General features: G+C 41.1%; 1 protein-coding gene across 1 annotated transcript in view; it reads right to left on the bottom strand.

Annotated features, from left to right (window-relative positions):
• Positions 1-20,499, bottom strand: part of LOC128663152 (fer-1-like protein 4) — a 284,642-nt gene that overhangs the window by 48,007 nt on the left and 216,136 nt on the right. The window contains exon 23 of the mRNA XM_053717349.1: positions 3,790-3,973. Within this exon, the coding sequence (XP_053573324.1) occupies positions 3,790-3,973 (184 nt within the window). The remainder of the gene's footprint in view (positions 1-3,789; positions 3,974-20,499) is intronic.

Below are 20,499 nucleotides of genomic sequence, written 5' to 3' on the forward strand. Positions count from 1 at the left end.
CTCACCACTTATTGGCGACGTATTCACTCTCAGCTACGTTCAGCTGTCTCTAGATATAAAAAGTTTGCTGATCGTCATAGAGCTTCTGAACGCGCCATCTCAGTAGGTGAACGTGTTTGGGTCTCTACTCGACATATTCGTCTACGTCAACCCTGTCACAAATTGAGGCCTAGGTTTATAGGTCATTACAAAGTCCTGAAATGACTGTCTCCTGTTGCCTACAAAGTGACCTTGCCCAAAACCCTGCGCAAACAACCAGTCTTCCACATCTCACTACTCAAGCCTTATATCAGGAATAGATATACCCGGCTCCAAGCTCCTCCTCCTCCGCTCCTGGTCCGTGGTGACCTTGAATATGAGGTAGCTAAGATCCTGGACTCCAGCTACAGGTGCAGACAACTGTAGTATCTGATACATTGGAAGGGTTACTCTGTGGCAGATAGTTCCTGGGTTCCTGCCCGTGATGTGCATGCTCCATCTTTGGTCTCCAGATTCCATGCTGCTCATCTTTGAGGCCAACTCTGGTTCCCGGAGGGAACCCTTGAGATGGGGGCTATGTCACGCTGCACCGCTCTAGCTGTTGCTAGGGGCGCGGCGTCTCCTTCTCTGCTCTTTGCCATGGGCTGTTTTGGGTCCAGATGCGTGCGGCTCTGACCTCATTGCTGCACGCTCCTCTCTCTCTGATGCCAGTCCTGACACCTCTGGCATGAATCCTGTGCCTATGTAAGTGTTTTCAAATCGATCTATCACAGCCCAAGTATAGGTGTTACTTTGTGTGCTCCTGGGTGTGATAGATTGTTTCTGCTATTTGCCTTATTGTTGATGAACCCTGTCTGTCTGACTACTCTGCCTGATTAACCCCTACATTGCTTGATTGATGTACTGCTACTGAACTCTGCTTGTCTGACTACGCTGCCTGATTAAAGGGACAGTCAACATCAGAATTTTTGTTGTTTTAAAAGATAGATAATTTCTTAATTACCAATTCCCCAGTTTTACATAACCAACACAGTTATAATTATACATGTTTTACCTCTGTAATTACCTTGTATCTAAGCCTCAGCAGACTGCCACCTCATTTCAGTTATTTTGACAGACTTGCAGTTTAGCCAATCAGAGCTGTCTCCATGGTAAATTCACGTGCATAAGCTCAATGTTATCTATATGAAACACATGAACTAATGACCTCTAGTGGTGAAAAACTATCAAAATGCATTTAGATTAAAGGCGGCCTTCAAGGTCTAAGAAATTAGCATTAGAACCTCCTAGGTTTAGCTTTCAACTAAGAATACCAAGAGAACAAAGCAAAATTGGTGATAAAAGTAAATTGGAAAGTTGTTTAAAATTGCATGACCTATTTGAAACATGAAAGGTTTTTTTGGACTTGACTGTCCCTTTAACCCCTAAATTGCTGGATTGATGTACTGCTACTGAATTCTGCTTGTCTGACTACTCTGCCTGATTAACCCCTAAATTGCTGGATTAATTTACTGTTGCTGACCTCTGCTTGGCTGACTACTCTGCTTGATTAACCCCTATTGTTCTGGATTGCTTCACCGTTGCCAAACCCTGCCTGCCTGACCATTCTAGTGGTATACCCTTGGACTGCTTTACCGTTGCCAAACCCTGCCTGCCTGACCATTCTAGTGGTTTACCTTTGAACTGCTTTACCGTTGCCGCTGAAGACTATCCTGCCTGTGGTGAGTGCTATTTATTTCATCTTGCAAACTTTCTCTGCTCTGGGATATTCACAATCATTCCAGCTCGACGCCGGGATAAGAAGACTACTGGCCGAGTTCGGTCTGATATTGGAGTATCCCACGAGCATAACAAAAACTAAATTAAACTATTAACCCCTAAACCTAACAACCCCCTAACTTTATCTTAAAATCACAATATCCCTATCTTAAAAAAAATAAAAACTTAACTGTGAAATAAAAAAAAAAACTAAGTTTAAACTAACAATTAACCTAACATAACTATTATACTAAAATTAAAATAACTACCAATTAAATAAACTAAATTACACATTAAAAAAAAACTAACACTACTAAAAAAAGTCTAAAACTACAAAAAATAAAAAATACTAAATTACGAAAAATAACAAACACTAAATTACGTAAAATAACAGCATTCAGCTCTTTTACATAAAGCCCAAACCCTAATCTAAAAAAAAAAACACCCAAAAAGATTAAAAAAAAAAAACTAACACTAACCCCCGAAGATCCACTCATAGTTTCTGAAGTCCGGACATCCAGGCGGCGAGGGCTTCATCCATCCAGACGGCATCTTCTATCTTCATCCAGGAGGCGTCTTCTATCTTCATCCAGACAACATCTTCTATCTTCATCCCGGCGGCGTCTTCTATCTTCATCCCGGTGGCGCGGAGCGGGTCCATCCTTAAAGACATCCAGCGCGGAGCGTACTCTTCATACGGTCACCGCCGTACATTGAATCTTCAATGCAAGTGAGCCTTTTCAAAATGGCGTCCCTTACTTTCCTATTGGCTGATTTGATTTTTGAAATTCAAATCAGCCAATAGGATGAGAGCTAATTAAATTCTATTGGCTATTCAAATCAGCCAATAGAATTTCAGTAGCTTTTATTTTTGTGGCAGGGAAAACAATGCATATAATTCAGCTATAAAAACTATATCAACCCTTTCTTAAGGGTGTGGGGGGGTCTTCCAAATTTGAGAATGTATAATTATCCAGCACTACTTAGATACGCTTTGGATTGGTTGTGTAATCAGTTCTCTCTTTCTAAAATAAATCTTGAAGATTATATAAGTGATCCACATTCTAGAGTGTGATAAAAACCCTACGTCTGCACCCTATGTTTAGCGATCTATCAGTCTGGAGAAAGGTAAACATGGACTTGATTTGTAGTATTGGGGGGAAAATCCAATAAGAAAGGGAGTGAGGGAAGGAGAGGAGGGAGGAATATAGAAATACAATCCTGTTTTGTTTTTTTCTTATCTGGAGAGGTGTCACGTGTGTTGTGTTTATGGATGACTGTCAATTGTGATTACATTTTGATATGCTTAATGACTTTGACATGCTTATTAAGTGAATTATTTTTGTGTTTGTAATACGTTAAGAAAATAAAGTTATTTAAAAAAAAAAAGATCCTTTTGCACTGCAATTCATATATAAAGACATGAAAGGGGAAAAAAACGAATTCTTAGGCGATACATATTACTTTCAACAATTCTCCTTATTTATGTTTCAGCTGAGACTTGGAAGAGGTAAACTGCATGACTATTAAACTCTACTTCTATACGACTTTCTTAGGTTACAGCTAATCTGAAAGTAGACTGAAAATTTCATTAGTAGCCATGACATTACATTAAGCACCATTTGATTTTGTGTACAAAAATGGTGCTTTGTACCACACTCAAAAGAGAGGCCAAAAATAAATCTGTAACCTAAGTTTTCAATATGCTGCACACTTCCTAAACCAGCTATTTGATTTGTGCCATTTGCAGGTTGCAGAAATATCTACCAGGGAACAAGAGCAGCTTTATCAAAACACAATCATCTGGTTAATGGTAATGTCTTTAGAAAATAAATTATAAACACAATGCAGTGAAGGGATAAATACATTTTTGTTCATAGACTTATTCTCTAAAGACATAAATCATTGCACCTTATGCTGGTTCTCTGTAAACATTCTACAACTTCCCATCAATTACAAGGGGTTTGACTGTACGTGCTAATGCCTTTTGTGAGATCAGGCCAGTGACAAATTAGTGTATTGCACTAAAAACTATCTGTACTGAATTCTTACCATCCCGACTGAGATTGATTGGAGGGTTGGTGGTTGGAGTTTCCACCAGCTGTCCTGCTCTATCATATAGAGGTTTGAAATCCTCCGGGAGCTCAGATGTGCAATTCTTGGCATATTTTGTCACTCCCAGCCACAGGTAAACTTCTGCTTTTGCAAAGATTTGCCCATTGTATGAACCTGGGGTCTGAGAAACAAGATAGTTACATTGATAGGTAGTTCTGTAGTTACTCTCAGCAGGAAGGCTTACAAGCCTTTAGTTGTCATAAAAATGAGAAGCTTTTACACTGTCACTAAAATTATATTATATGTTTCGGGTAAAGTAAGAAATCCGGGTAATCGTAAAACTGACATTACCCAATCGGCTGTGGGTAAAGCCCGATGTACTATAATTTCCCCATCTACACTATTTCTTTTGCCTCCACCTGGGGGTTTCAAGGAAGGTGCCCCACCGATCCTCTGGCATCCGCCCCCTTGAACCCCCCAGGCGGAGGCAAAAAAGATAGTGAAGATAGGAAAAATTACAGTGCATGTTATATATGTTTGATGCGGTGACTCCGCACCTTGAGGGGATTTATGATCATACATCAGGCTTTACCCACAGCTGTTTGGGTAATGTCCATTTTACCAGAGTAATCCTAGGATTTCCCAATATCTGACTTTACCCATAATATATATATATATATATATATATATATATATATATATATATATATTTAAAAATATATGTCTATATATATATATATGTGTATATATGGTAAGGGTAAGCCCCTCCTTGCTATAGAATGCAGTGAGTTTTATTCAGGTAGTCCAGTGTCAATAAAGGCTATAAAAACAAAATTTATGCTTACCTGATAAATTATTTTCTTTCCTGGCATGGAGAGTCCACAAATCCATTCTAATTACTGGTGGGAATTCAACTTCTGGCCACCAGGAGGAGGCAAATAAAACCCTAGTAAAGCTTTAGGTATCCCTCCCACTTCCCAAAATCCCCAGTCATTCAGCCAAAGGAATACGGAAAGAGAAGAGGAACACCAGGCATATAGAGGTGCCTGAAGTTTAGAAACAAAATAATAAGCTGTCTTGAATTTAGACAAGGGCGGTTCATGGACTCTCCATGAAAGGAAAAAAAAGAATTTATCAGGTAAGCATTAATTTTGTTTTCTTTCCAATGTCATGGAGAGTCCACAAATCTATTCTAATTACTAGTTGGAACCAATACCCAAGCCAAAGGACACAGAATGGAAAGGGAAGGAGAAACAAGACAGGTGGACCTAAACTGAGGGCACCACCGCTTAAAGAACCTTTCTCCCAAAAGTAGCCTCAGCTGAGGCAAAAACATCAAATTTGTAAAACTTTGAAAAGGTTTGTCTCATAAGCCAATCAAATGACACTCCTGAACCAAAAAAAAAGAGTAGTTGACCTTGCCTTTTGGTCAAAATCCCTAGTAGCTTGGAGATAGAATTTTAGAGAATGAACCACATCCAGGTTGTGTAACAGACGCTCTTTCTGAGAAGAATGGTTAGGACACAATGAAGGAACGGCAATCTCCTGATTGATATTGCGGTCCGAAACCACCTTAGGAAGAAATCCCAATTTGGTACGAAGGACCACCTTATCCACATGGAAAATAAGATAAGGGGAATCACACTGCAGACCCGAAAGTTCTGAGACTCTACAAGCAGAAGAAATAGCCAACAAGAACAAAACTTTCCAAGACAACAGTTTAATATCAATAGAATGCATAGGCTCAAATGGAGCCTGCTGCAAAACCCGCAGAACAAGATTAAGGCTCCAAAGAGGAGCAACAGGTTTAAACACAGGCCTGATTCTGACCAAGGCCTGAACAAAAAACTGAACATCCAGTAAGTCGGCTAAACGTTTATGCAATAGAACCGAAAGGGTAGAGATCTGACCCTTCAGAGAACTGACTGACAAACCCTTCTCCAGACCCTCCTGGAGAAAAGACAAAATACGGGGAGCTCTCACCGTACGTCAAGGAAAACCCAGAGATTCGCACTAGTATAAGCATGTGTGCTAAACCTTATGATATATTTAGCAGGTTACCGGCTTATGAGCCTGGATCAAGGTGTCAATAACCTTTTCAGAAAAACCTTGTCTAGACAAGACTAGGCGTTCATGCAGTCAGCTTCAGAGAATCTAGATGTGGATGAAGAAAAGGACCCTGAAGTAGAAGGTCCTTCCTCAGCAATAATCTCCATGGAGGAGAGGGCAATATCTCCACCAAGTCCGCAAACCAAATTCTGTGAGGCCAAGCTGGAGCATTTAGAATTACCAAAGCCAGCTCCTGTTTGATCCCGGCTATCACCTGAGGAAGGAGGGCAAATGGAGGAAACAGGTAAATCAGACCGAAATCCCATGGAACCACTAGAGCATCCACCAGAACTGCTTGTGGGTCCGTTGATCTGGAACAGTATCTGGGAAGCTTGGTGTTTAGATGAGAGGCCATCAGGTCCAACTCCGGAACCCCCCACCTGAGGGTTATCATTAAGAATACTTCCGGAAGAGGAGCCCACTCCCCTGGGTTAAACGTCTGCCTGCTCAGGTAATCTGCTTCCCACAAGAAGGATGCGAGAAACCTCCTTCATCGCTAAAGAACTCTTTGTTCCTCCCTGATGGTTGATATAAACCACTGAAGTGATGTTGTCCGATTGGAATCTGAATCAGTTTAGGCCATGCTATCAGGGCATTGAAGGTTGCTCTCAGTTCTAAAATATTTATTGGGAGGATGGACTCCTCCTGAGCCCAGGTCCTCTGAGCTCTTAAGGGACCCTAAACTGCTCCCCAGCCTGAAAGGCTGGCATCTATAGTCACAATCTCCTAAGACGGTCTTAAGAAGCATGTGCCTTGAGACAGATTAACCTGAGCCACCAGGAGAGAGAGTCTCTCGCTAGATTGTCTAGAACTATGCTTTGAGAGAGGTCCAAGTGGTCTCAGTACCATTGTCTGAGCATGCATAACTGTAGATATCTCAGATGGAAGCGAGCAAAAGGAATAATGTCTATGGAGGCCACCATAAGAACAATTACTTCCATACACTGTGCCACTGAGGGTCGGACAGAGGACTGAAGAGAAAGGCAGGTGGAAAGAAGTTTGGACCTTCTTATTTCTGTTAAGAAAATCTTCATCAAGATCGAATCTATAATTGTCCCAAAAAAAACAGACCCTGGTACTTGGAATTTAGGGAACTCTTGACCAGATTCACCATCCACCTGTGAGTGTGGAGAGTGAACAACAGAGAATCTGTATGGGATCTTGCTAAATGAAAAGATGGCACCTGAACCAAGATATTGTTCAGGTAAGGTGTAGCCACAATTCCTTGAGACTTGGCCACTACCAAAAGAGCCCCTAGAACCTTCATAAAGATTCGGGGGGCTGTGGATAAACCGAAAGGAATGTTTGTCCAGAAAGGCAAACTGAAGAAATTGAAAATGATCCCTGTGGATAGGAACATGAAGGTAAGTGTCCTTCAGGTCGATGGTGGGCATGAACTGGCCCCTCCGGAACTAAAGGGAGAATAGAATGTATATTCTCCATTTTGAAGGAAGGAACCCTGAGAAATTTGTTGAGGCACTTCAGGTCCAAAATAGGTCGAAAAGTTCCCTCCTTCTTGGGAACCACAAACAGATTGGCATAAAATCCTTGCAGAAGAACGAAGGTACACAATGATCCTTAAAAAGCACTTACTCTTTATTCTCCTCCAGCAAATTCAAACAAAACAAAATTATGCAACAGGCCTTAAAAACAGTTAAGCAGATATGTCATGGCAAAGGTCCAATCTGCCCTACTTGTTTCGGTTGCTCCTTATTCATGGACATGATTGGTTGCCATTTAACTTTGCCTTAATTACCTGGTGTAATGATCTTATTGGTCTAAGCCATTCCAATTAATTAACCTCTTCAGTACCTTGTAATAATAGCATTGCTTTAACATTGTATACTAATAAAGAAGTTTTCTATGCTGTTTGTTGATTATAAGGTCATCGACTTAAGTAGTAATAACATCTAATTATACAATAATTGTTTAGATTATACATATAGTATCTGTAAAGGCTTTTATTTTATCTAATGTAGATGATTTTAAAGTGAAGACCTCGAAACTAAACAATATGCACTTATACCCAATTGCTGCAATTATGTTGATATTATATTATTCCAAAAATCCCAAAATACTCTCTATTCCCTAGTGTATTTATAGTTGACCTTCATTTAGATAAAAAGAATGAAGTATATTTACTTAATTTATCATTTCAACCTAGGGAAACACATGGGATTAAAATAATCCACTACTAAGTCTATTTAACCATTCATATATGTGCAATGGGTAATAAGCGTGCTGTTTAGATGTCATACCCTTGGCCTTTGGCCAAAGGCACACATTGGTGTGCTCATTTGTTGTCCTACAGTCTAGTGTGCATTAATTTATTTTCCAGAAATTAATGATATCCCCCTCTATATTGAAACCCTGGGGCCTCCTGGTTTTCAATTTGAAAATCCAGAAAGCTTCTTGTAGCATCAGATGTGCCGTTCTGTCACCTCCTCTTGGGGGACTCCGGACACACACAATCACTTGCCATGATAGTGATGTCACATCACCCCCATGTACGGATATGAAATGCTGTGAAAGTCCACCTCTACCACCCATGGATCTGGAATATTGCGAATCCAAGCCTCTTGAAAGAGAGAAAGTCTGCCCCCAACTTGATCTGATTTCAGATCGGGGGCAAATCCTTAATGCTGATTTGTGCTTGCCCTTATTCCAAGGTTGGTTGGATCTCCAGGAGGGCTTGGTCTGTTCAGGTTTGGAAGAAGAAGAGGATTTCTGTCCCTTGAAATTGTGAAATCAACGAAAATTAGAAGCTTGGAGACCTTTAGGTCTAATCTTCTTATCTTGGGGAAGAAAAGACGCTTTCCACCTGTGACAGTGGAAATAATGGCACCCAAACCAAGACTAAACAAGGTCTTACCCTTAAAAGGAAGAGAGAGAAGTCTAGGTTTGATCTGACGACCAAGGGCCCAATCCGTTATGCAGCGTCAACCCGCAAAAGCCGGCGACGCCAAATATTGCGCTGGTTTGGTATCCTATATACGGCGTAACCTAGAAGTTCCGCTCGTATATTTCTGCCTTCGGCCGTAGTTTTTTGACCCATAGACAGGTATACCAAACCTGCGCAGTTTGGTATCCAATATACAGCGTAAGGACTTACGTGGCGAAAATGGAGAAATCTTACTCCATTTTCACCTGGCCACAAAATGCAGGCGTAGCAAGCCTTACGCTGAGTATTGGAGCCCCGTAACTCCCTAAACTGCCTGCAAAATAAAACCTAATGCATGCACAATGTCTATCTACCTGTCAACCGCAATCCCCCGCCGCAATCCCTAATAAAGTGCTTAACCCCTAAAATGCCGCTCCCGGACCCTGCCGCCACCTACATTAAATGTCTAACCCCCTAATGTGATCCCCCTACACCGCCGCCACCTACATTAAAATTATTACCCCCTAATGTAATCCCCCTACACCGCCGCCATCTATATTAAAATTATTACCCCCTAATGTGAGCCCCCTACCCCGCTGCCACCTATTTTAACTACATTACCCCCTAATCTAATCCCCCTACCCCGCTGCCACCTATATTAAAATGATTAACCTCTAATCTAATCCCCCTACCCCGCCGCCACCTATTTTAAAATTATTAACTCCTAATCTAATCCCCCTACACTGCCGCCACCTATAATAAATGTATTACCCCCTAAAATACTAAAATGTCCCTACCCTAAACTAAATTACAAATAGCCCTGAATAGGGCCTTTTGCGTGGCATTGCCCCAAAGTAACCAGCTCTATTACCTGCTCTTGAAAGGGCCTTTTGAGGGGCATTGTCCCAAAGTAACCAGCTCTATTACCAGCCCTTAAAAGGGCCTTTTGCGGGGCATTGTCACAAAGTAATCAGCTCTTTTACCTGTAATCTGACCCCCCTACACTGCCGCCACCTATATTAAATATATTAACCCCTAATCTAATCCTCCTACACCGCCGCCACCTATATTAAATATATTAACCCCTAATCTAATCCCCCTACACCGCCGCCACCTATATTAAATATATTAACCCCTAATCTGACCCCCCTACACCGCCGCCACCTATATTAAATATATTAACCCTTAATCTGACCCCCCTACACTGCCGCCACCTATATTAAATATATTAACCCCTAATCAGACCCCCTACACCGCCGCCACCTATATTAACTATATTAACCCTAATTATATTAGGGTTAATATAGTTAATATAGTTATTATATTATATATATTACCTATATTAACCCTATCTAACCCTAACACCCCTAACTTAATTATTATTGCAATAAATCTAAATAATATTAATCTTATTAACTAAAATATTCCTATTTAAAACTAAATACTTATCTATAAAATAAACCTTAAGATAGCTACAATATAATTAATAATTACATTGTAGCTATTTTAGGGTTTATATTTATTTTACAGGTAACTTGGTATTTATTTTAACTAGGTACAATAGCTATTAAATAGTTAATAACTATTTAATAGCTACCTAGTTAAAATAATTACCAATTTACCTGTAAAATAAATCCTAACCTAAGTTACAAATACACCTACACTATCAATAAATTAATTAAATAAACTACAATTATCTAAACTAAAATATAATTAAATACACTAAACTAAATTACAAAAAAAACCACTAAATTACAACAAAAAAAAAAGCTAATTACACCTAATCTAAGCCCCCTAAAAAAATAACAAAGCCCCCCAAAATAAAAAAATGTCCCTACCCTAAACTAAATTACAAAAAGTAATCAGCTCCATTACCAGCCCTTAAAAGGGCCTTTTGTGGGGCATTGCCCCAAAGTAATCAGCTCTTTTACCTGTGAAAAAAAGAACAACCCCCCATTACAACACACCACCCACACACCCCTACTCTAAAACCCACCCTATTCCCCCTTAAAAAAAACTAAGTCTAACCCCCAAGTGCTCCTTACCTGTCCTGAAGACCGGCGGAGAAGGTCCTGTTCCAGGCAGAGAAGTCTTCTTCCAGGCGGCAACCTCTTCTTCTTCCAGGAACCAGCCGGTGCGGAGCGGAGGAGTTGAAGACCGATGACCGCGGAGCTGAAGACCGTCCTCCCTGGAACTGAAGACCGGCGATGCAGGAACTGAAGATCGGCGATGCTGGAACTGAAGACCGGAGCCATGGAGCGTGGAGGATCCTCTTCATACGATCGCCGCCATACACTGAATCGGAATTCAAGGTTCGCGATTAAAAATGGCATCCCTTGAATTCCTATTTGCTGATTTGAGTCTTAAAATTCAAATCAGCCAATCAGAAGAGAGCTACTTTAATTCTATTGGCTGATTTGAATAGCCAATAGAATAAGAGCTACTGTAATTCCATTGGCTGATTAGAATAGCCAATAGAATTACAGTAGTCTACACTCTCATTTTCATTTTCCCCCGCTCCTTTATCTATTTTTTAACCTTCTTCCTTCCTTCCTTCCTTCCTTCCCCTCTCTCTCTTCTTTTGGCTCATTATATTGTCAAATCGTACATGCACCTTACTAAATCTAAGGCGATAGAACAAGTAAAAATAAAATCATACAAACAAACAAACGGAGAAAAGAAAATAAAAAAAAAAAAAAAAAAAAAGGGGGAAAATTTCCTTCCCTTCTCCTCCTCCTTTTTATATATAATACTGATTTTGACCTTAAACCTCTCACGCCCCGTCCCACCCCTGCCCTACACTCTCCAGCTCCCCCTAAGTTGTTCCTCTTGAATATATATTGAATTTTCAAATGGTTTAATGATTATTTGTTGCATTGCCCGATCTAATGATCTTATATAGGGTTCCCATTTAAGCATAAATTTTTCAATTTGTTTTTCGGATTGATTGTCTGTGTCAAATTGTTCATATGTCAATTGCAACTGTATTCGCCTCAAGAAAACCTTTATGCTTAAACTCTTTTTGGAATTCCATTCACTCAATATCATGTTTCTTACAATTAATATTATAGTATTTAGAAAACGAGTGTTTGACCCGTAAGTTGAGCCTTCAACTAAGAAAAAAACTTCTTTTGGGGTAATGTCTAATCTAATCTTGCATTTCTTTTCCAACCAATAAGTGATTTTTAACCAAAAAGTTTTAATTTTAGGGCATGAGTACATACAATGTACTATATCTGCGTTTACATATCTACAGCGTTTACAACAATTAGCTGGTTACTTTGGGGCAATGCCACGCAAAAGGCCCTTTTCAGGGCTATTTGTAATTTAATTTAGGGTAGGGACATTTTAGTATTTTAGGGGGTAATACATTTATAGGTGGCTGCGGTGTAGGGGGATTAGATTAGGGGGTAATGTAGTTAAAATAGGTGGCGGCGGGGTAGGGGGCTCACATTAGGGGGTAATAATTTTAATATAGATGGCGGCGGTGTAGGGGGATTACATTAGGGGTTAATAATTTTAATGTAGGTGGCGGCGGTGTAGGGGGCTCACATTAGGGGGTTAGACATTTTTATTATAGGTGGCGGCGGTGTAGGGGGATTAGATTAGGGGTTAATAATTTTAATATAGGTGGTGGCGGTGTAAGGAGGTCAGATTAGGGGGTAGTACATATAATGTAGGTGGCGGCGGGGTAGGGGGCTCACATTAGGGGGTAATATAGTTAAAATAGGTGGCGGCGGTGTAGGGAGATCATATTAGGGGGTAATATAGTTAAAATAGGTGGCGGCGGTGTGGGGGATCATATTAGGGGGTAATATAGTTAATGTAGCTGGCGGCAGGTCCGGGAGCTGCGGTTTAGGGTTAATACATTTATTGTTAGGAGTGAGAGGGGGGATTGCGGATAGAGGGGTATACGTGTCGGGCTATGTTTGGGAGGCGTGTTAGACAGTTATGGGTGATTTTATAATTTAGTCAGTTTTTGTAGGCGGCGGCAGTTTCTAAAGTGCCGTAAGTCACTGGCGACTCCAGAAATTTGTACTTACGCAGATTTCTGGACATCGCTAGTTTGTCAGACTTACGGCACTTTAGCATCTGACGGCGCCGTATATGTGATAGCTCGAGTTGCGAGCTGAAACTACGGGCGGCGCAGGTTTCCACGCTTGCGCCGAAACCTGCACCATATATCGGATCGCGCCCCAAGACTTTAGCCACAAGGCTCTGCGAGATAGAATGGCAAGACTGGACATCTTTGCACTCAGACATACCACCTGCATACTGGCATCACAAATGAAGGTATTTGCCAGTTTTAATGCCTTGATCCTGTCTTGGATTTCCTCCACAGTAGTCTCCAGAGGAAATAAGGAGTCACGCCAATATGAGGCCTCACCAGTGACCGCCGCGCCACCATACTAGCTACCGGTTGCCATAGCAGACCTTGGTGAAGACAAATCTTCCTTAAGTACCCCTCCAATTTCCTATCCAGGAAAAGGGGTACTATCCTCCAGAGGAATCGTAGTTCTCTTAGCCAATATGGATATAGCTACATCCACTTTAAGAATAGTATGCCAAAGCTCACGCACAGAGTCTGCAATAGGAAACATTTTCTTAAAAACAAGAGATCTCCGTGAGCTAGAATTAGGGGGAAAGGGTTTTGCTCTGAGCCCTTTGAGATTAGGAATGGGACCAGACAGGGGTGTCTGATGTCTCCCCTCCTCTTTGTGCTTACTATTGAGCCCCTGGCAGCTATGATTAGACAAACTCATGAAGTACAGGGACTATTAATCCATGATACTCTGCAAAAGCTTTGCGTTATTCGCAGATGATCTCACCCTGTTCATGAAGGAAACTGAGACTTCTATGCCGGTGGTATTTGAATGTCTACAATGGTTTGGCAAGATGTCCTATTATAAGCTCAACTACACGAAGACTGAGGCCTTGGCCTTAAACCTCTCCCCGACACAGCTCTCCCGGCTCAAAGAAACCTACCCATTCAATTCATCGACAAGCCAGCTAAAACACCTGGGGGTTATTCTTTCACCCAACCCGAAAGTGGTAATTCATACCAACTACGACCCGCTTTTGCGAGAGTTTGAAAACCTCACCGCAAAGTGGGCTAAATTTGAGATTTCATGGATTGGGAGAATCCAGTCGGTAAAAATGACATTATTACCTAAGGTCACATACCTTTTTAGGTGTATCCCTCTAATAATGCTAAACTATATTTTAAATCGCTTTCAATCAGTAGTAAGTAGATTTATCTGGCACGGTAAGCCCCGAGGATTGCGATGCAGCAACTACAAAAGCCTTGAATGCGGGTCTCGCAGCTCCCAATATCCGTAAATATTACGAAGCGGCTATGCTCTCTCATGTGACAGCATGGGGGGGCACTGCCGGGTGATACCAGGTGGGGACAACTTGAGCAGGCTGTCCTCCCTTCGAGATTGCTCCTTGAGGACCTTATCTGGGTTCCTCAGCACACAGATGTACTCACAGGAGTGGATAATCCTATTATTCGAGCCTGCATTAGAACCTGGAGGGAGCTCCGTAACTTGACTCAGGTTGCACCACACCCATCACCTGCACATTCAATAAGGGCGCTGCTGCTTTGCCTCCCAGGATCACATCCACAGATGTGGGCTGCATGGGATATAAAGTATTCCCGAGACCTCTACTCACCACGTGGCCTAGCTATGCAAGCTTCAGATCTATCAAACGTAGATATTCCTAAGAAATACCATTTTGAGTATTTTAGATTTATCCCCATGATGTCAGCCTGGAAATTTCCAAAAAATAAACCTAGAGAAATGACTCATTGGGAAAGACGATGGCTTGTAGGTAGACCAATCCCTATTGGACTCAGATAGATTCGTAAAGACGTTCCGTTTTCTGGAGTGGGAAAGAGCAATGGGGCGGGAGCATACGGAACTGGAATGGCAAAAAGCCATACACTGTACAAGAGGGGCAACACATTGTGTTACGTTATATGAGCTATTTATAAAATTAGTGCTGCGCTGGCATAGAGTCCCAAGGCAAATACATAAAATGTTTTCCCATACATCAGACAGGTGCTGGAGGGGTTGTGGCCAAAAGGGATCTCACCTCCATATTTGGTGGAGCTGTCATAAAGTGCAGGGGGTGTGGGAACAGGTGGCGACAGTACTCGACCAATTAGGTTTACTCCAAAAGTTAACACCAGACATTGCCCTTTTCCATTTAGGACTGGGGAAATTGACTCAAACAGAGAAAATTTTATGTATTGTCATACTCCTAGCCACGAAACTCGCAATAGCAAGGTGTTGGTTGGGAACTTCACAGGTTACATTTAGCATGATCAGAGATATCATTGAATATATCCGCTCAATGGAAGAGTTCTCTTTGAGATGCATGGGCAAACTGGGCTTACATGGGCAGGTTTGGGTACTTTGGGAAAACTGGAAGAAATAGAATGCATAATTGGGATATAATGACAGACTGAAAGAAAGCGCTGACAGCTTGAATATGAAACGTCCTTTGCCCCTCACGAAAAATCCCCCTGCCCTTCATTGCTTTCTATCTGCTCGCCCCCCCCGTCCCCCCCCCCTTTTTTTTCTCTTTTTCCTCATGCCCTGTCGCCTCGGGGTCAACAATCTTTCTCAACAACCAGTAATACTATCTATTTACCTGGACATTATCGCTATACATATTCATATGCATATTCCCTCGGGCCAGTCACAGTTCGAGGAGAAAACACAATCCAGGTGACATCCAATCAGTTACATATTTGAATATTTTCCATGTGTCATTTTATTTAGCGATATGTTGTGGTGTATATACTATGGACAAGTATAGGCCTGCATATGCATATTAAGGCATTACCACCGAAACTAGGCCCAATGATTGTCGTATGTTATTCTACATGCTAAATGTCCATTTGACAATGTACATATGTAAAAAGAGGTATTATTCATGGCTAGATATATTACCTTACGGGTTCAGATCTAATATGGTTTACAGTCTTGAAGACATGCCTATTATATTCAATGCATAAATACTGATGTATGTCAAATAGTTGTGTTGCCATGATGTTCTCCAAGAGTTTGTTTATGTATGCTTTGCTACCTCAATAAATATTATTTATAAAAAATAAAAAAAACAAGAGATCAAGTAAAGGGAACAAACGGTTTCTCCCTTTCCTGAGAAATAATATCCGATCTGGAACAGGAAACGCTTCCACAGATCTAGGCTTGACATCAAACACCCTGTTCAGCTTATTAACCTTAGGAGCCTTTGTAACTGTAGGTTCTGAATCCTCCAAAATAGACAGAACCTCCTTGAGTAGTAAACGGAGGTGCTCAAACTAAAATCTAAAACTAACCTCCTCTAAGTCTACAGTACTAACCACAGTAGAATTTGATTCAAAGATTTCGTCCCTCAGAGGCTGCTGAAGAATGGTCATCCTCAGATAATTGTGATAAACTGGCCAAGATATATTCTTAGATTTTTTCTTACCCGAGATAGGTAAGGCACTCAGAGCCGCAGACACCGCTGAGATAAACTGCTGTGCAAAATCATGGTAAAAATACTCCCCCAGGCATAGACTGAGTAAAACCTGCAGGGCACTGCGTGTGTAACTGCTAGGGACAGGGACTGAGGAGAAAGTTGAGGCATGTCAAGGGCAACATAATCCTGAGAGGCAGAGGGCTCTGAGGGGTTACATTTTTTTAGTACAAGCAGAATCTTTCGGCTAGATTTGGAGTTTTGTCGGTAACGACCCGAAAATCTAATGCCGGCTTTTTTCTGGCCGCACCATAAAAATAACTCTGGTATTGAGAGTCCACATAAAGGCTGCGTTAGGCTCCAAAAAAGGAGCGTAGAGCATATTTAACGCAGCTTCAACTCTCGATACCAGAGTTGCTTACGCAAGCGGCCAGCTTCAAAAACGTGCTCGTGCACGATTCTCCCATAGAAAACAATGGGGCTGTTTGAGCTGAAAAAAAACCTAACACCTGCAAAAAAGCCGCGTTCAGCTCCTAACGCAGCCCCATTGTTTGCTATGCGGAAACACTTCCTACGTCTGCACCTAACACTCTAACATATACCCCGATCAGCCAATAGAATGCGAGCTCAATCTGATTGGCTGATTGGATCAGCCAATCGGATTGAACTTGATTCTGATTGGATGATTCCATCAGCCAATCAGAATATTCCTACCTTAATTCGATTGGCTGATAGAATCCTATCAGCCAATCGGAATTCGAGGGACGCCATCTTGGATGACGTCCCTTAAAGGAACAGTCATTCTTCAGTTGGACGTCGCCGGAAGAAGATGGGTCCGCGGTGGAGGTCTTCAGGATGGAGCCGGTCGTCATCGGATGAAGATAGAAGATGCCGCTTGGATCAAGATGGTTGCCGGTCCGAATCGCCTCTTCTTCCCGGATAGGATGAAGACTTTGGACCCTCTTCTGGACTTCTTCAGTGGATGTCTAGCCCCCGCTTGGGTTGGATGAAGATATCGGAGCCAGGACGTATCGGTGATACCCGGTGAGGTGAAGACAAGGTAGGATGATCTTCAGGGGCTTAGTGTTAGGTTTATTTAAGGGGGTTTGGGTTATATTAGGGGTATGTGGGTGGTGGGTTGTAATGTTGGGGGGGGTATTGTATGTTTTTTTTTACAGGTAAAAGAGCTGAATTCTTTGGGGCATGCCCCGCAAAGGGCCCTGTTCAGGGCTGGTAAGGTAAAAGAGCTTTGAACTTTAGTGATTTAGAATAGGGTAGGGCATTTTTTATTTTGGGGGTCTTTGTTATTTTATTAGGGGGCTTAGAGTAGGTGTAATTAGTTTAAAATTGTTGTAATATTTTTCTTATGTTTGTAAATATTTTTTTATTTTTTGTAACAGTTCTTTTTTATTTTTTGTACTTTAGTTAGTTTATTTCATTGTAGTTATTTGTAGGAATTGTATTTAATTTATTTATTGATAGTGTAGTGTTAGGTTTAATTGTAGGTAATTGTAGGTATTTTATTTAATTAATTTAATGATAGTATAGTGTTAGGTTTAATTGTAACTTAGGTTAGAATTTTTTTTACAGGTAATTTTGTAATTATTTTAACTAGGTAACTATTAAATAGTTCTTAACTATTTAATAGCTATTGTACATGGTTAAAATAATTACAAAGTTGCCTGTCAAATAAATATTAATCCTAAAATAGCTATAATATAATTATAATTTATATTGTAGCTATATTAGGATTTATTTTACATGTAAGTATTTAGCTTTAAATAGGAATAATTTATTTAATAAGAGATAATTTATTTTGTTAGATGTAAATTATATTTAACTTAGGTGGGTGTTAGTGTTAGGGTTAGACTTAGCTTTAGGGGTTAATACATTTATTAGAATAGCGGTGAGCTCCAGTCGGCAGATTAGGGGTTAATAATTGAAGTTAGGTGTCGGCGATGTTAGGGAGGGCAGATTAGGGGTTAATACTATTTATTATAGGGTTAGTGAGGCGGATTAGGGGTTAATAACTTTATTATAGTATCGCTCAGGTCCGCTCGGCAGATTTGGGGTTAATAAGTGTAGGCAGGTGGAGGCGACGTTGAGGGGGGCAGATTAGGGGTTAATAAATATAATATAGGTGCTCTGGACTACAGGAGCCTGGATATTCTCCCCCAGCATTTGCTGCCTGCTTTACCCAGATTGTCTGGGAGTGTTTGCAGGACTACAGGCGGTGTCTACGCCTATGCCGTGGAAGTCCTTTTGATCGGCGGTTCAGCCCAGCGGTGGATACCGCACTAGCCACCAAAGACACGCGCAGTGAGGAGAGGAGCAGGCAAGTTAACCCCGGTGAATCTCCCGGGTTCTCTGAGTGAAGCGACCGCTGGTAGGAGGGAGTGGGGCGCCCGCGGAGCAATCGGTGGACAACGCTCCCTCCTCGCGGGTGAATATAACATCTGATCAGTCGGAGGCCTGAGGAGACGCTCTTCTTTACTGCGGTGTCCGAGGCAGGCGTGTCAAGCTTGGGATTTCTCTGGGTAAGACTTATCTGTTTTATTCGTATACCCTACTACTCTGATATTTTGGAATACAAGTGTTTGGAATAAGTGATCAGCAGAGGGCGCAGCTCACTGACTTTATATGGAAAACTGATCTGAGATGAGCGAGAGCGGAAAGTACTCTATGTTAACACCTGCATTGTTATGTTCCATCTACCACAGTTTGGGGGAAATAATGATTCTGAGTGTTTGGCAAGATTAATTATTCCCTTATTTCTACAGTGATATCCAAGTCTGTTGGGCCCTGATTTTCCTTTATTAAAGCGGATACAGCCCAGAATCTGATAAGAAGATTCATCTCCCTCTCTAGAATCTTGTCTGGGACATTCCTTTGCTTTCTGAAGAAATATTGATGAACTGTATAATTGGCTGTTCTACTTATCTACATAACTTCATTATTAGTTGTTGGAACGTTTTGTTTTTATTTATCTACATAACCGCTTCAGCAGTTGATGGAACTTTTTTTTTTGGCTCTGAGCTCCCTGATTCCCTGTGTAGTCAGCATTTGAATCTTCATGAAGTGTACAGTGGGGAAAAGGAGTAAGCAATAGAAGGCACAAGTAGCATATATGCGACTGCTTAAATTTTTGAGAGGAGCAATTCTGTGTCTGCTGACAGTGTATTTTTTTTTGTTTCTGTTGCCCTGTTTTGTTTTTTTTTTCCTTCTTAAGAAATATTATTTAAGATTGTGGTGCTAAGATATATTGGTTAGGTATCGGAATTAGGTGATATACCCCCCTTGTTTTTTTTTTTGTTTTTTGCACATTCTATAAACTAATATCACCGTAAAGGCCTTAAAATTCACTAGTTTTTACACTCTCTGTGTATCCCCCTCCAAGGGGGGGGGGGGGGGAGAAAGAAAGGGGAAGAAAAAAAAGGAAAAAAAAAAGGAAAAAAAAAATAAAAATATATATCACTCTCACAGTGGAAGCTTCCCTGCTTCCTATTTTTCTCCTATTTATTTAGGGGTTGTAATTTTTTTATTTTTTTTTGGTATTGATATCACATTTGATGTATATTTGTATTTTGCTGTTTGTTTTTGCACAAATTTTTTAAATCACTGGGTACATGGAAAGATTTATTACACACACGAAACAAAGTTCCCCCATAATGCCACCTAAAATTAAGGACAGGAAGGTTAAGAGTGTAGACACCTCACTAGACCCCGTACTGGATGGGGGTACATCCCACCTAGATGTAGGTAACTTAGTATCACAATTAACAGACATTTTTACTCCCCAATTTGATATCATCAAGAATGAGTTCAGCAGGATTTCCACAGATATTTCATCATTGTCAAGTGAGGTTAAGCAGTTCGCCTCAAGAATGAGGGAGGCGGAAGACAGGATCTCAGACTTGGAGGATCGGGCTAACGTCCAAGATAAAGTAGTACATGACCGAGGAGTTAGAATATCTAGCTTACAATCCCGCCTGGAGGACCTCGAGGATCGCTCCAGGCGGAATAATATCAGAATTATTGGTCTCCCCGAATCCCCCGAGTATGAGGACCTGTTGAAGCTTACTTCTTTACTACTCCCCAAAGCGTTAGGTTTCCCTCCCCAACAATTACCCCTTGCAGTAGAAAGAGCGCATAGGGTTGGATATTCGAAAGCAAATGGAACCACTGCTAATAGAAGTAGAATGTGTATCTTTAAGCTACTTAGATACCAGGATAAGCTGGAA

Source organism: Bombina bombina, chromosome 1, assembly GCF_027579735.1.
Source record: "Bombina bombina isolate aBomBom1 chromosome 1, aBomBom1.pri, whole genome shotgun sequence".
NCBI classification, from domain to species: domain Eukaryota; kingdom Metazoa; phylum Chordata; class Amphibia; order Anura; family Bombinatoridae; genus Bombina; species Bombina bombina.